This window comes from Eretmochelys imbricata, chromosome 2 (assembly GCF_965152235.1).
Source record: "Eretmochelys imbricata isolate rEreImb1 chromosome 2, rEreImb1.hap1, whole genome shotgun sequence".
In the NCBI taxonomy this organism is placed as follows: Eukaryota; Metazoa; Chordata; order Testudines; family Cheloniidae; genus Eretmochelys; species Eretmochelys imbricata.
Window position 1 is genome coordinate 123,396,447 of NC_135573.1, and position 15,304 is coordinate 123,411,750.

Here is a 15,304-nt window from a genome sequence, read left to right on the forward strand (position 1 = left end):
ATTGCCCGCCCCTCTCAGCGAGCCGGCGCGGATGGTTGCGGCGGGGCGTCCGCGCGGTGTGGATGCTCCTCCCTCCCCTTTCCTGTTCCGGAGCCGGTGTCTGCCTGGCTGGTGCCCGGCCTGCGCCGCAGGTGTCCGGCTCCACGGGCTGCGAGGGGGGCTCGTGCAGGTAGGATGGATGCTCCCGCCCCCTTGCTAGGAGAGCGGGTCAGATTGAGGGAGGGAGAGCGATCCTCCCCCTCCCCCCTTACAGCTAGGTGGGGGCTCCCTCTTCCCCAAGTCAGTCCCCCTCCCGCTCCTTTCCCAGGAACCCAGTCCCCCCTCTGTTTCCTTTTCCTTCCCGGCTGGGTGCTTTGCTCAGGATTCTGGGTAGCGTTGGAGCTGGCTAGGCTCGATTCACGTGGTCCTTTCTCCTTTTCACTGGGCCTTTTTGGGTTCAATGGAGGGGGCCCAGAAACCCGGCCAGACCCATGAGCTTCGCCTGGGCCTGGGATTTATGTCAGGATGCCCCCCCCCTCCTCCTGTAGAGCTCTGGCTACAGACCTGTGTATTTTCCCCTGCCTTTTGTTTGGTGTGTGCAGCAGTTGAGTTGAGTTACAAGGTGGTGGCAGGTTTCAGAGTAACAGCAGTGTTAGTCTGTATTCGCAAAAAGAAAAGGAGTACTTGTGGCACCTTAGAGACTAACCAATTTATTAGAGCGTAAGCTTTCATGAGCTACAGCTACTTGCATCCGATGAAGTGAGCTGTAGCTCACGAAAGCTTATGCTCTAATAAATTGGTTAGTCTCTAAGGTGCCACAAGTACTCCTTTTCTTTTTTGGTTGATGGCAAAATCCCAAGTCATCAGAGTTTTGCCTGGCTTCAAGGTTTTTCCCGTGCATCTGGTGCATGGCTAAGGGCTTGTCCGCACTAGAAAGTTGTGATGCTTTAACAGTACTGGTATAGTCAAAACTGTATAACTCTAGTGTGGATGCAGTTATATCAGTAAAAAGATACTTATGGTGGTACAGCTGTTGTTGTATGGGAAAGGAAATAACTATACTGGTAGACTTAAAGTGGTATAGCCCCACTACTCTGGATGCAGTTATATCAGTATAAAGGTGCTTTAGTTATTCCTGTAGAGGAAAAGGAATATCTGTAGTCACTTTTTATGCAATTAAAAATATCACCCCCCTAACTGAAATAGCCCCTACCTGGTAAAACAACTTTTAAGTCTAAACAAGGTCTAAACGTGATGCTCTGCTTATACAACCCTGTCATATCTCTCAGACTGACTGTCTGATAGCCTCTTGCCACTACCCTTTCTGGTTTCAAGGTCAGACATATGGCTCTGTAGGTAGGATGGAGCAAAAATAGAGCAATTACTTTCAGAGGACTTTGCTCAAACAACACGCTTCTAGATTGCTAGTATGGGTTGGGTATATCTGTGTCTAGATAGTTAAATAGCTGTCATCACCGTAGTATCTGTGGGAAGAAAAGAATTTATTAGAGCTTGTCCACACTACAAAATTAGGTTAACTTAATTTAGGAGTGTGGGGCACTGACAGCCGTGAGCCCTGGCTCTGAAGTGACAGCCTGAGCATTGAGCCCACTGCCCCTAAGTTGCACAGCATGGAGCCTACCAGTGGTGAAATTGACATTCTTGTCAATTTTAGGGCTGCCTCAGGCTCAGAGTGGCAGTGCAGGGCTCAAAGCTGAAGTCATGAAACTGACAAGAATGTCAATTTCACTGGCAGTAGGTTCCCTGCACTGAAATTGAGCACCATGCTGGCTCACAGTTGGGTTGTCACCCCAGGGTGGGGGCTCCAGCTGTGAGAGTGAGAAGAATGACAGCCAACAGGCAATGTAAGTAACTACACTGACATAAGCGCTATGCCTTTTGTGGAGGGGGAGTTATTATGTTGGTATAGGAGGCCACTTACTTCGATGGAAGCAGCATTCTAGTGTAGACACTGACATAATTAGGTTGACCTAAGCTGCCTTAAGTTGACCTAACTCTAAAGTGTAGACCAAGCTTGGAGTTTAAATGTGGACCCAAAATGAAGCTAAATGAAAACTGCAGCAGAGGGAACTTTGAAATGACTTGTGCATTCCATATTATTCCATAACTTTTCATTTTCAAATCCATGCTTTGTTATCTGCAAGGTGACTAAATTATGATCGTGAATCTGAGAACATTATTTCCATGAGAGATGTGAGTAGATTGAGGATTGTAATCAGAGACAGTTGACAAATATAGTCCTTCCTTAGAATGTTTATTTCTTCTTATGTGATGGTCCCTCAGCAGAAATATATTCAGTGGACTGCTCTAAGGAACTGTTGTGCCCTAAGGAATTTGTCCTCTAAATTGTCTAAGGTAAAAGTCCAGCTAGTCCATTATATAAAATTGTTGATGAAAGTCAACAGAAAATTAAAGACAGGCTGGATTAGTCCAAACAGAAAGATCTATTGCAGAGGTCCCCAAACTGTGGGGTGTGCCCCCCAGGGGGGTGCGGAGGAACATTCAGGGATATATTGCAGGGCCCAAGCCAGCCTCCATTGGGGGTAGGGAGGGAGTGAGCGCCACCCAGCCCTGCTCTGCTCCCAGCTCTGTTCTGGCCCCGCCTTTAGACGCTGTTCCGCACCCAGCAATGGCCCCTGGCCGTGGCTCCATTCGCAGCCCCGGCCTCACTTTTGGCCCCAGAACTGCACCAGGGTGTGGCCCTGCACCAGGCCTCAGCTCGGGGGGCAGACAGGGGTACGGGGGGATGCAATGCTGGAAAGTTTGGGGACCACTGGTTTATTGATATCACCCAAGTATTGTGTTAAGATCATGATTGGTAAACAGGAAAAGTGTGAGACTGGAAAGTAGGCCTAACTGGTAAACAAAATAATGAGGGAATGAACTATTCTGCACATAACCCCTTTTGGGGGTCCTTTAAAAATGCGATTTTTGCTGGGGAGGTCATGACATGAGGTGGAAGCACATGGACTGGAAGGAATAAAAATACCATCCTGGCTACCAGGCTCACTGTCTCCAGAGACCCTGGGATCCACCACAACACCACTGGACCTTTGTTGTCCTGCTCCTGAAAGATGCTAGGATCAGATTGGGCCAGAGAGAGGGACCCAGTGACTTCATCACCTCTGCCATCTAAGTTCTGAACGGTACCTGGAATGTCAGACTTGGCTTCCTGCTGACATCATCTCCCTTGCGTCCTTTTCCTTCCCAACCTTCTTGTATTTCTCCTCTTTCCTATCTTTCTCCTTTTGCCGCTGCCTAATAATAATCCTACTTAACTGGCCAAGACTGCATCTTTTACAACGCTGCTGTGAGCCAGGACCAGAGAGGCAGCTAAAAACAGTATACTAAACAGCCCAACACTGGTACAAATTTGCCAGGTCTCAGAGTGGCAGCTAAGATCATGTGTTGTGCCTGTTTCACCAAGTAAGAGCCAGAAACAGAAGCTTCATTTTTAATCTTTGCTATTCTTGTGTGTGTGTTTTTAAAGATAGCAGTGTCAGACTTTTAACAACAGCAGCTCCAGCTCATCTCAACTAACCTTTTCTCTTTTCCCCAAAAAGGACAGTTATTACCATCATTTATACAATCAGACAGTCTGTCAAACAGGGAGGGGGAAGGGAGGGAGGGAGGTTTCCTTATAAAAACTCCCTACCATTAAAGGGAATATAGAATACTGTTAAAATGAAAGCAGTACTTAATGTTTCATATGTCTCATGCTTTACATGTTTTTTCCTTCTTTTTCTGTATCTTTAATAAAAACTGATAAAGTTCTTTTTGATGGTGGTTGTTGCCACAGAACTAGGCTTGCTGGGGGCTGTGTGCTCTAAACCCCAAACCATGTTTAATTGTTGTGCAGTGATAGGGTCTCATTAATACCATTGGCTCTCTGGGCCTATTTATTCCATTGAAATTAACAGGGAATGTGATTATGCCTTGGTTATCCCTGAATTTGGCTGCAAACATGCATCCAATTTGTAGAGCATCTGGCTAGGTAAATGGCAAGTGGGGGAGTTAATGCTTACTTTTAAAATCATTGCATGTTTTATTTGTTTCTTCATCCTTCATGGGTTGCTTGTTTTCTTAGATTGTGAGTTCTTTGGATGAAAGGATTGTGTATGTTTGGAAATTGCCAGGTGTATTGTGGACACCGACATAGCCCCAATAATAATAATAATTAATAAATGAAGTATTGCATCTCAATCATGTTAAATAACAGGGCTGAAGCTCTGGACAAATCAAGGCTTCAGCCTGGTTTCTCAGTTAGGTCTGATCAAGCCTTCACCTGATTGTGAAATGTCGATACGGTCCAGAGTACCTTGCAGACTGGCACCACCAATTAGATTAGAAAACAAGAAGGTTGGAAGCAGGTTCCCAAATATGGTTATATTTGTAGGGTAGACAAAGCCTTTATGATTCAAGGAAGACTTTATATCTTTGACACAAGTTGTTTAGTTTTTATATGCTCCGTTATATGAAATTACCCCAATTATATTTTAAGATGCCGGTGGGTGGTGCTCAATGTTTTGTCTGTGTTTTAGAGGAATACTGTCAAGTTGAACATCACGTTTAACCCCGCACCCCATAAACCTCCTTATGTTACCCCTTAGAATATCAAGATTGAAATAATTTTAAATATTGAATTTATTTGTACGATTTATATATTTCACTTTTTCCTTTTTTCTCACATTGAACAATGGTGTTTGACTAGTCACTTTCACTGTCTGGTTCTCATATATTAATACAATTCTGCAAATTTTGCTTGCAACCACCGCAAGGGGGAAAATCTTTATGATCTAAGGCACTCACTGATTCTGCAAAAGACTTATACACGTACTTAACTTCATACACTGTGAGTAGTCCCATTGACTTGAATGGGATTGCCTACAGTGTATAAAGTTTAGTATATTACAGTATAAACCTTTTCAGGATTGGGGCCAAAATAGGGAGCATAAACTGCCATTGTCTCTGCGTTTGACTGATAATAGGGTAGGTAGGATTTGATATAATAGGAAAAGTTGGTGAAACCCTTATGCTCAAGGTTTAAAATTGTATGAGAGGCCACCTCTTGTGCACCTTTATAGGATGGCTGTTGAAGAAGTCGAAATTCATGGATTCTGTGATTTTTTTTTGTTTTAATAACAGTTCATTAATTTTGGTGTTTGAAGGCTCTGCATCATAGTGGCTGGTAAACAGATATATGAACAGGGGTATGAATGACCTGGTAAACATTTGTCAAACTTTGGCCCTCCTCAGGCAGTGTACTAGCAGACCATATTACTGGATTAGGGATTTAGGAGCGTTTTTTATGGAAATAATAACCAATATGCAGCTATTGGAATGCAGAGGATCAGTGAGAGCCAGCGACAGATTGCTCCTGTCTCCATTGAGAGGAATGACAAAACTGTTGATTTCAGTGGTTCAGGATTGGGCCCATTCCACCTGATACAAATTTGTTCTTAGATCCACCATTGGGTATTGTTTGATTTACTGATGTACAGTTTTCTGGTTAAAAGAAAAGGAGTACTTGTGGCACCTTAGAGACTAACGAATTTATTTGAGCATGAGCTTTCGTGAGCTACAGCTCACTTCATCAGATGCATACCGTGGAAACTGCAGCAGACTTTATATATACACAGAGAATATGAAACAATACCTCCTCCCACCCCACTGTCCTGCATTACTAGCAGGACAGTGGGGTGGGAGGAGATATTGTTTCATATTCTCTGTGTATATATAAAGTCTGCTGCAGTTTCCACGGTATGCATCTGATGAAGTGAGCTGTAGCTCACGAAAGCTCATGCTCAAATAAATTGGTTAGTCTCTAAGGTGCCACAAGTACTCCTTTTCTTTTTGCGAATACAGACTAACACGGCTGTTACTCTGAAAGTTTTCTGGTTGATACCCGAGGACGCCAGGCTGTATATAAAGAGAGCAGACTCTTGTAGACAATATCTGCTGTCCAGCTCTTGGAAGAGATTGTTTTGCCCTTGAGTTGAACAGAACTGGATACAAGCAGCAAGGGGTGCCTTGACATTTCAGTTGGGGCTGGAACTTGATATTCAAGAAGTTATCTTTGTTACAGAATGAGACTTAAAAAGGGTGGCAAACAATTAGCTCTCAACCACCCCCCACCACCCCCAAGACTCATGTGGCATTATATATTTTATCTCTTCTTTTCCTTTGAAAGGTGAAAGATGTCTTTCCATTCTGGACGAGGATGCCCACGGGGTCGAGGAGGACCTGGAGTAAGAACGTCAACACAAACCTTCAGACCTCAGAACCTGAGACAGCTTCACCCTCAGCAGCCTTCAGTGCAGTACCAATATGACCAACAAGTAGCTCCTCCGACTACCTACTCAAGCCCTCCAGCCACAGGCTATGTGCCTCCTAGACCAGATTTTATACCGTATCCGTCCCTGGTACCTCCTTCAACTCAGAGTCCAATCAGCCAGTGTCCCATGAGGCCACCTTTTCCAAACCATCAAGTAAGGCAGAGTTTTCCAGTCCCTCCTTGTTTCCCTCCTGCTCCTCCACCAGTCCCAAATCCCAGTAATTCCCCAGTACCAGGGGCCCCTACTGGACAAAACACTTTTCCCTATATGATGCCACCTCCTGCAATGCCTCATCCTCCACCACCACCGGTGATGCCGCAGCAAGTTAATTATCAACCTGTCTACTCTACGGGCTATTCTCAGCAGTCTTTCCCACCTCCTAATTTTAATAGTTATCAACAGAACTCAAACTCCTTTCAGAGCAGCAGCAGCAGTAGCAGTCATTTCCGGCACGCAAGCCAATATCAGGTAGAAAAGGCCCAAAGTGAACGAAGGTCTCCAGAGAGGAGTAAGCACTACGATGAGCACCGGCACCGCGAACATAGTCACATGCACGGGGACAGACACCGGCCCAGTAACCATGGGGATCGGCGGGGGGATCGAGGCAGGAGTCCTGACAGGAGAAGGCAAGAAAGCAGTCGGCACAGGTCAGATTATGACAGAGGAAGGACTCCACCTCGCCACAGAAGTTATGAACGAAGCAGGTAAATCAATGATCTGTGAATTTAAGGGGGGCTCAAACTGTTGCCTGGAGTGGGAAAATGTTTTGGTTTGGGAATAGCACTTTATTGCCGACGCAGGCAGAGACTACTTCTTAGAGTCACCAACAGCTCTGCTCCAGCACCCGGCTGTTGTGGTGTGCTGGGCTCGCACACACAAGCTCTGATCCACTTGGATTTTCTTTAGCTGCTCCAGGTCCTCGTGCAGTTTGTTGTCCTGCCCGTTGACCAGGATCTGGCTATATTTGCTGTCCTTAATGTCCTTCTGCCTGTTGAAGAATCGTTCAGGGCTCTTGAACTGTTGAGGTTCTGCATGATGGTGATGACGTGCACTTCATCCTCCGTCAGTTCTCCAGATCTCTTGGTCAGGTCAATATCTGCTTTTCTCTGCACCATGTGAGCACAGCACTGGCCCACACCCTTGGTGGTGGTGATGGTGGTTTTCTACTCCCCGTTGTTGGTGTTGGGCACTCAGTGGATGTGATGGAATTTCTCGGTGATCACGAGAGACATGGTGGCTGGCTACTTCACACTCAGGGAGAGTTTCTGCCTGGAGTAAGGGGTACTCTGTGTTGATTATTACAAACTTGTGTATAGAGCCAGCATAGGGCTACGTGCTTTACAGGCTCTTAGGAAGGCAAGGTCCATGCCCCAAGAACTTGGAATCTAAGGCTGTGATCCTGCAAAGAGAACTGTGTATGCCAATCCTTGCTCTCACTTAGAACCTCACTAGTATCAATGGGGACAGAATCATTGACTTCATTGGGACTCCTGATGAGCCTAAAGATCTGCCTGTGTGGTTCTGTGCAGGTTCAAGACCCAATTATCCAATATGTAAACTCAGGAAGGGGTGGGACAGGACTTAAGTTAAGGGGTGTGAATGAACAGAGGAGTTACAACTTGTGTTGTCATTTTAGTTCGACTTTCACTGAGTATCTTTGTGTCTGAAGTATGGATTAGATGTCTAATTTCAGGCATTTATTTTTAAAAATTTGAGATTTTATCTTAAGTTTAACCCTTCTCTGCAATAGCATAGGCTTCTTGAGAGAAGTGTGTTTTATTGAGGAACTTGGCGAAGGAAAGGAGTTTTAAAAAATGGAACAATCATTTAAAAATCTCATGTATCGGTCAAAGAGAACAAAATGTGATCAACATTCAAGCATCGTGAAAAGAAAGGGTTATGGAATATTGTGCATGTTGTAGGTGACTTAAGTATTCACTACATAATTCCACAAACTAGATTTCAAATTTAAAAGTTCAGTGTTGCTCAAAAAGGAGCTATGTTAAAATGGCAGCTTTTTGCCCATAGATTCACAGATTTTTAAGGCCACTGAAATCTGGTTTCCCTGTATTTTTGGTGTCATATTTGTTCACTTTTTAATGACAAAAAAGATTTTTCTGCTTTTGATTTGTTTTGATCCACTGTTCACCAACAAATCAGATGGCATTTGCTTTGCTCTGGAGACCATACACTCTAAATTTAGACAAAACACAACAAGGAAAGATGAAGAAAGGGGGTCAGTGTGCAAAAGGGGTAGATAGCATGTGTTAAATTTCTTTGGCTATGCGTACTTCATAAGGTTACAAGACTTTTTTGTGTGCATGTGTATAAAAATATATGTGTGTGTGTGTGTGTGTGTATGTTAATAACTTTGATTCAGATTCCTATTATCCCTGCAGAGCCAACCCAGCTATGATAGCAGACATCTATCTATTCCTCCTTGTGCATCGACATGATTATTTACTAACTTTCAGTCAGTTACGTCTGTACAATCTGACTGACAGCAGTGAGTTAACATCTGTGTCACTGATGGCCAAATGGGGCCTGCAAGAACTTTTTTCCTGATGGTGATGTGTGAGGAGGAAGGAGCCCAGGATGAGCTTACAGGAGTAGCAGTTGAGGGGAAATATATTTTTATTCATAAATGGAGTACATTTGATGTGTGGAAATCATTGAGAAACAATAACCATGGAATCCCATGATTTAAATTTTACAGCTATTTAGCTAAACTTCAGCCTTTTGACGCCCTGAACCTTGAAATACAATCTCCAAACTTGCCCTGGGAAGCCTTAAGATCTCTGGTTTCTTCTAAGAATTGCCCCCAAGAAATTGTTTTTAAATGTTGTAAGATATAGGTTGTATAATGGCAACCACAATGTTGGAATTGTGACAATAACTGGTTCATGGTTGGGGATGGTCTGAGAAGTATCCATGTAAACCTCATTGCTCAGTACAACAGAAAACAACTGCAGGAGCTTCTTCTGGATCTGATTTTTTTTTTTTTACTTCAACTGAACATTTCTTTAAAAAAACATCTTGGAGAAACAAAATAATATTTTAGAATTCTAAGCTGTCATGCAGATACAGTGCTTGTAAAAAGTGCCAGTTTATGCTAGTGAGTGAAGGCCACTAGCTACAGAACATCGGGAGTGGTGGTGTTTAGGACTGCTTGTGCCTGTAGATTTACTCATGTATAAGTGTTCACAGGATGGGGGTCATCGTCATTAGGCTGTGGAGACATCTCTTTTTTTTTTTTGGTTGGCTATCTTAGTTTATTTTTATGCACTTCTGAGGTGGCTATGAAGGTCAGAGGGCTTGTATGTGAAATGTATTTGAATTATTGCTGTGATTCTGAAGTTATTGTGTGCTGAATAGTTTCTTGCTCAGTCTCTAAATGAAAGAGAATGGTAGCAGATGGAGTAAGCAAGCCTTCCATTTATAACAGAAGAACGACAGGCAGAATGGGAGTGGCTCTGATGGTATACTATATCGGCTGTCTATACTGAGTATAAATTAATAGGATATTAAGATAGCTGTCCTTATGATGAAAGCAGGGAAGGTGGAGGGGACTGTCTGTCATAAATTTTTTGGGGAATAGATTGTCACCACAAAGCTTCCAGGTTTTGTGGAATCTAACCGTTGGAACCCACAACTTACAACAGTGCTGACAATTGACTTAAAACTGGTTCCATGCTGTTTCAGGAACAGTGTTTACAAAATTCAGGATTTCCTGTTTAACCTGTTTGTTTTAAATTCTTAAAGGGAACGGGAGAGGGAAAGACATAGGCATCGTGATAGCCGAAGATCGCCATCTTCGGAGAGGTCCTACAGAAAAGATTACAAAAGAACAGGGAGGTAAGATGGGATATTTGATCTTGAAACTCTTATCAGGCTGTGCATGTGTACGTGTACATATATCTGCCTCAGGACGGGCAAGATTAAGTCCTGGCCTGGTAACAGCTTTTCTTTATATGAAAATGTCATGACTTTAAAGTTTGATATCTTGAGGCCCTACAAAGCTAGAAACAGGAAAATTATACCAATGAACTGTGGACTTCCCTGCTGCACAGTGGAAGCTCCTTAGCACCAAGTGCTAGCCTATCAGGTACCCAGATCACCGAATTTAAAATCATGACATCGTTCTGTGTAGGATAACTGTTTTAGGTCATTTTAGAGGTCTTTATGGCTTTGTCTGAGCTCTATATCGCTGGCCTCATGATAGCTTTATTGGTTTTATGGGTGGAGGGATACAAAAAATAGTCCCAATAATTTTTTGAAAACTTCCTAAAACACTACCAATAAAGTTTTCACGTATTACACAGAGTGAATAGCGAATATATGATAATCTGATATGGTGGAAAAGGGTTCTGTCTATGTGAATAATATGACCATTCCATACTCATGCTGATAAATTTTAATGCCAGTCTTCCCTTCTTTTAAAAAAACAAAAATGTTTACTTTTTCAGAGTATGGCTGATTTGCTTCAAACCTTTAAAACAAAACTAAAACAAAAAAAAAAACCCTCCAAATCTCATTCAGTGTGAAAATAAACATTTTAGGCTAAAATGAGGTATTTTTGAGAGTTACAATGTGGTCAAAAATAGGCCTTAAAATTTTAAAGGGCTTTCAGTCTTAATTCCAGAGTTGCTGCTAAGTGACTCCATATATTAGATTTGTACCAAAAACTAATATTTACTGTTGAAAGTTAATCCCTTAAAATAAGGAAATACCAACTGAACTCTGCTACAAGTCATATGGCAAAATGATCTATTGATTTGAAGTAAACTATTCATTTTGTATTATAACTATATCAATATTAAAAAAGAAAAACAACTTGTGATTGCTTTTCTTTCTTTGCTCCCCTTGAAGCCGATCCCCCAGCCGGGAGAGAAAGAGACCTCGATGGGAGGAGGAGAGAGAGAGGTGGTCAGAGAATCAAAGTGCCAGTAAAGAGAAGAATTACACTGCTATTAAAGACAAAGAGCCAGAGGAGATCATTTCTGAAAAAAATGAAGAGGAAGAGGAAGAATTGCTCAAGCCTGTATGGGTTCGTTGTACCCATTCAGAAAGTTACTATTCAAATGACCCTATGGATCAAGTGGTACGTCTATGAAGATCCCTCAGTTACTATGTACTGTCCTTCTATACAATGATTACTACAAGCATTTTAACAGCTTTACATTTTTGTTTTATCCAGTGCTTAATGCTCCCCAGTTTTCTTTTCCCTCCAGTTTTCTTTTCATCACCTGTCCGATATTTGTATTTCGGTAATGTAGTCGCAGATGCAGATATCCGCATACCATGTTTGCGGATAGCGGATGGATGCAGATCCAGATTTTATATCGAGAGGCCTGCAAATCTGTGGATATCTGTGGACCATGTTTGCAGATCACGGATCAGATGCAGATTTTGTATCTGCACAGGGCTCTACCAATAACGACAGTGTACAATTGAATGCAGTTCTCTATCATCAGGGTCAGCTGGTGAAAGGATGCCTTTACATATGTCCTAGTAATTTTATACAAAGTTCCCATGCTACACTGGACCATTTCTAGGAAATGTTTTTTGTCTTGTTGATTTTGTCATTTGTTCATTCTGGAATGATGAAACCACACCATATTTTAAGATATTAATATTGCAAAGCCTCTGTTGCAGGGCAAGTGTACCCTGTCAGGTAAACTGTTCTGGATGCAGGGCAGGATGGCCTAATAGTCAAAGTCGATGGGCTGCCCTTTCGTGCAGGCCAGGGCGGTATGTCCTCGGAGCTGAAGTCAATAGGACTGGTTATCTAAGTGGGGCAGTATGGCCTGGTGGCCAGGCAGGGGGTGGCTTACCACCCGGGGTGGGTTGGTGCTGGGTTAGGGAGACCCAGGCCCTCCCTATTCCACCAGCCTAGGGCCCTATCAGCAGTGAGTGAATTCACCACTGAGTCAGTGGGGATCCGTTCAAAGCAAACTGGCTCTGTTCCCGGTTCCACAACCGGATCAATGTCTAGTTCCCCTGGGCTACTTCCTACCCTGTCTTCCTATGCTGTAGTCCACAGGTCCTCTGGATCTCTAGGGTCATTGGCTGGTAAAATTCCTGCGACTCCTTTCCCTAGTGGGCTTCTGTGGATAGCCAGGTCTTTGCCTGGGTCTCAGCGCGTCTGGCCCCTGTGGTCTGGGCTCTGGTAGATCATGAGCAGGAGCCTTCAACACACATTCTTTACTCCTGGGGGAATTCTGCACCACTGTGCATACACAGAATTTATGTCCCCTGCAGATTTCTTTGCTTCCTCACAGAAAAATGACGTTCTGATGGGGAAGCAAAGGGAAGCCACAACAGTGGTCATGCGACTCTCCCCAGCAGTATGCTTTGGGGGCCCAGGGCAGCTGGCAAAGAGGTAAATCACTGTGGGGCAGGAGGTGGGACTGGGGAAGACCCAGGTGGTGGCTCCTACCCTGCACCAGGCTCAGCTGCTAGTCCTGGCTGCAGGAAGCTCTGCAAACTCCCACCTCTGTGCAGCCAGTGGCCTGTGCTCCCTAGTGCTATGCTGGAGTCTCCACATTTATTTGACAAATAAAATTTTCAGAATTTTGTAGAATTTTAAAATATTGTATGCAGAATTTTTATTTTTTTGGCGCATAATTTTTAATTTTTTTGGTGCAGAATGCCCTCAGGAGTAGTCCTCAGTGGTCAGCCCAGACTGAGCTGGGCTGCTTCCTATTATACTGTGGTCCCAGTTGGGGCATGCCCAGCAGGGGCGAGGGGGCATGGCTTCCACAGCATGGGGTTAACCCCTTCCTGTTCAGTGCGGGGCAGGTACACCCCACTCACAGCCTTCTTTAATTTTCTGTTTGTTTTGTTTTTGGTTTGTTGTCATTATCAGGGGGACTCCACAGTGGTTGGAACAAGTCGGCTCCGAGATTTGTATGAAAGGTTCGAGGAGGAGTTAGGAAAGCGACAAGCAAAAGCCAAAGCAGCCCGGCCACCATGGGAGCCACCAAAGACCAAACTCGATGAGGATTTAGGTAAATGCCACATTGGTGAAGACCTGAAACCGAGTAATGAACAGTGACTACATTCTTTATATCAGTTTGTGTGGTCTTTTGTATGAATATATGCTGGGTGGTGTTTTCAAAAGCGCTTAGCATCAGCCTAACTGTCCTCCCATTGAAATCAGTGCGAGTCTTACCATTGCCTTCGGTGGGAGTGGAATTAGGTCAACACCGAGTGCTTTTGAAAATCTCACCCTTTGTGTATTAGGCATTATCTTTAAAGTGTCAAAATGCAGGCTGTTGTGGCAGCTGAAAATAAGATTATTGCTGAAGTACAATTGAAAGATGATTGAAGAAGTGGCCATATGCATTTTAAACATATACTGTTTTACTGTAAAAAGAGGAGTACTTGTGGCACCTTAGAGACTAACCAATTTATTTGAGCATGAGCTTTCGTGAGCTACAGCTCACTTCATCGGATGCATATGTAGCTCACGAAAGCTCATGCTCAAATAAATTGGTTAGTCTCTAAGGTGCCACAAGTACTCCTTCTCTTTTTGCAAAGACAGACTAACACAGCTGTTACTCTGAAAACTGTTTTACTGTGGCTCTCTATTGAACATGAAGTAAAAAACTTGCTAATTAGCAAGTCGTTAATCTGCATTAAATATTGTTGGTCACTCCCAGCTCCGGGCAAAGATTTAGTAGCAGAATACTATAATTAGTCTCCTAATGCTCAGAAGTCAATTCTTTCTGTAAAAAAATATATTTGTTCTTTGTCTTTCTCGCACCCAATAACATGTTAGGCAAATCACAAATCAAATGCGACCTGGTCTCTGCTCTGAAGAGCTCACAGTCTATTTTAAGAACGATACAATGTGATGCTCTCTCAAACCGGTAGAAAGGGAAGACAAGGGGAACAATCATAAATTCGCATGGTGGCTAAGGCTGGTTATGGTCGTGATCCTATGTGATGGTGAGAGTTGCTGCACTCCCATTGTGGATCAGGGTCTCGCTGCACATCTTGATGGTTTCATTATGTTCAGAAGTACTGGGTTTCGAAATACATTTTTACTTGCATAGTGATGGTTTATAGGCTGAGAATTTTGTATATTTGCTAAAATATTAAATGTCATAACTAGAACTTAAATGATAAAGGTAAAGATAAATGAGCCCAAGTACATACTTGTGGTGTTATCATTTTTTCATTTATTTACTTGGGACCCTGTCCTCCTCCCCTTGCAGTTTTTGCATTTACTTCAGTGGGAGCACTGTTGGGCCCTTGCTTATTATTTATCAAACTTCGGTGAGTCACATGTCTCTCAGTTCTTGGTGTTAATTTGTGACGTTCACTAATATCAAGGTAATTTGAGGTTAAGTTTTTTATTCAAGTTTTACATCTATGATCTAACACCTGAGATGCTCAAAACTAAGCCTAGTCATGTATGTATCTTTATTTTTTCATCTTATTTTGCCATAAATGTAGCATAATATAATCAATGAGATATTAGCAAAGTAAAATGACACCCCAGAGGGAGACAGAAATAGATAATAAATTTTTTAAATTAAAAATACGTAAGTATTCTAAGCATAGTAAATGTACTTTTTGGTCTGTGTCGTATATACAGGGTGAAATTCACCCAAGAGTGGAGGGCCCATTGAAAAGCCTGCACACCTTTAGCCCCTGTGGGAGAACAGTTTCATGCAGAGGAGTCTGCCTTCCCTGGGCACCATGGATGGTGCTGTTGCCAGTGAGGAGGGGGACAGGCTACTAAATTCATCCTTCTTGTATGCAGTCAGTTGCCTAGCGGGCACAGAAAGGCTCTCACCACTTTTTCAGTCTGCAGCCTGAATAAATTAGCCTTGCAGCCATGGGGGTTAAATGTTTGCACTCCCTCGTGGTGTCAGCATGAACCTTACCCACAGCCTGATTCATACGTAGGCTTGGCAGAATTAAGTTTTTATTCTTTTACTATTTTGATGGCTCATATT

General features: G+C 43.2%; 1 protein-coding gene across 3 annotated transcripts in view; it reads left to right on the forward strand.

Moving 5' to 3' along the window:
* The first annotated feature begins 25 nt into the window (after positions 1–25).
* DROSHA (drosha ribonuclease III) overlaps positions 26–15,304 on the forward strand; it is a 102,891-nt gene continuing 87,612 nt past the window's right edge. Inside the window, exons 1-5 of one of the 3 annotated variants that reach the window (XR_013345226.1) lie at positions 26–169; positions 6,191–7,039; positions 10,098–10,190; positions 11,205–11,436; positions 13,204–13,345. Coding sequence is in view for 2 of the 3 variants with exons in the window: in XM_077810763.1 (XP_077666889.1) it covers positions 6,198–7,039; positions 10,098–10,190; positions 11,205–11,436; positions 13,204–13,345 (1,309 nt within the window). In the remaining variant the exon portion in view is untranslated. The remainder of the gene's footprint in view (positions 170–6,190; positions 7,040–10,097; positions 10,191–11,204; positions 11,437–13,203; positions 13,346–15,304) is intronic. The other 2 variants (XM_077810763.1, XM_077810762.1) reach the window with 2 other exon arrangements.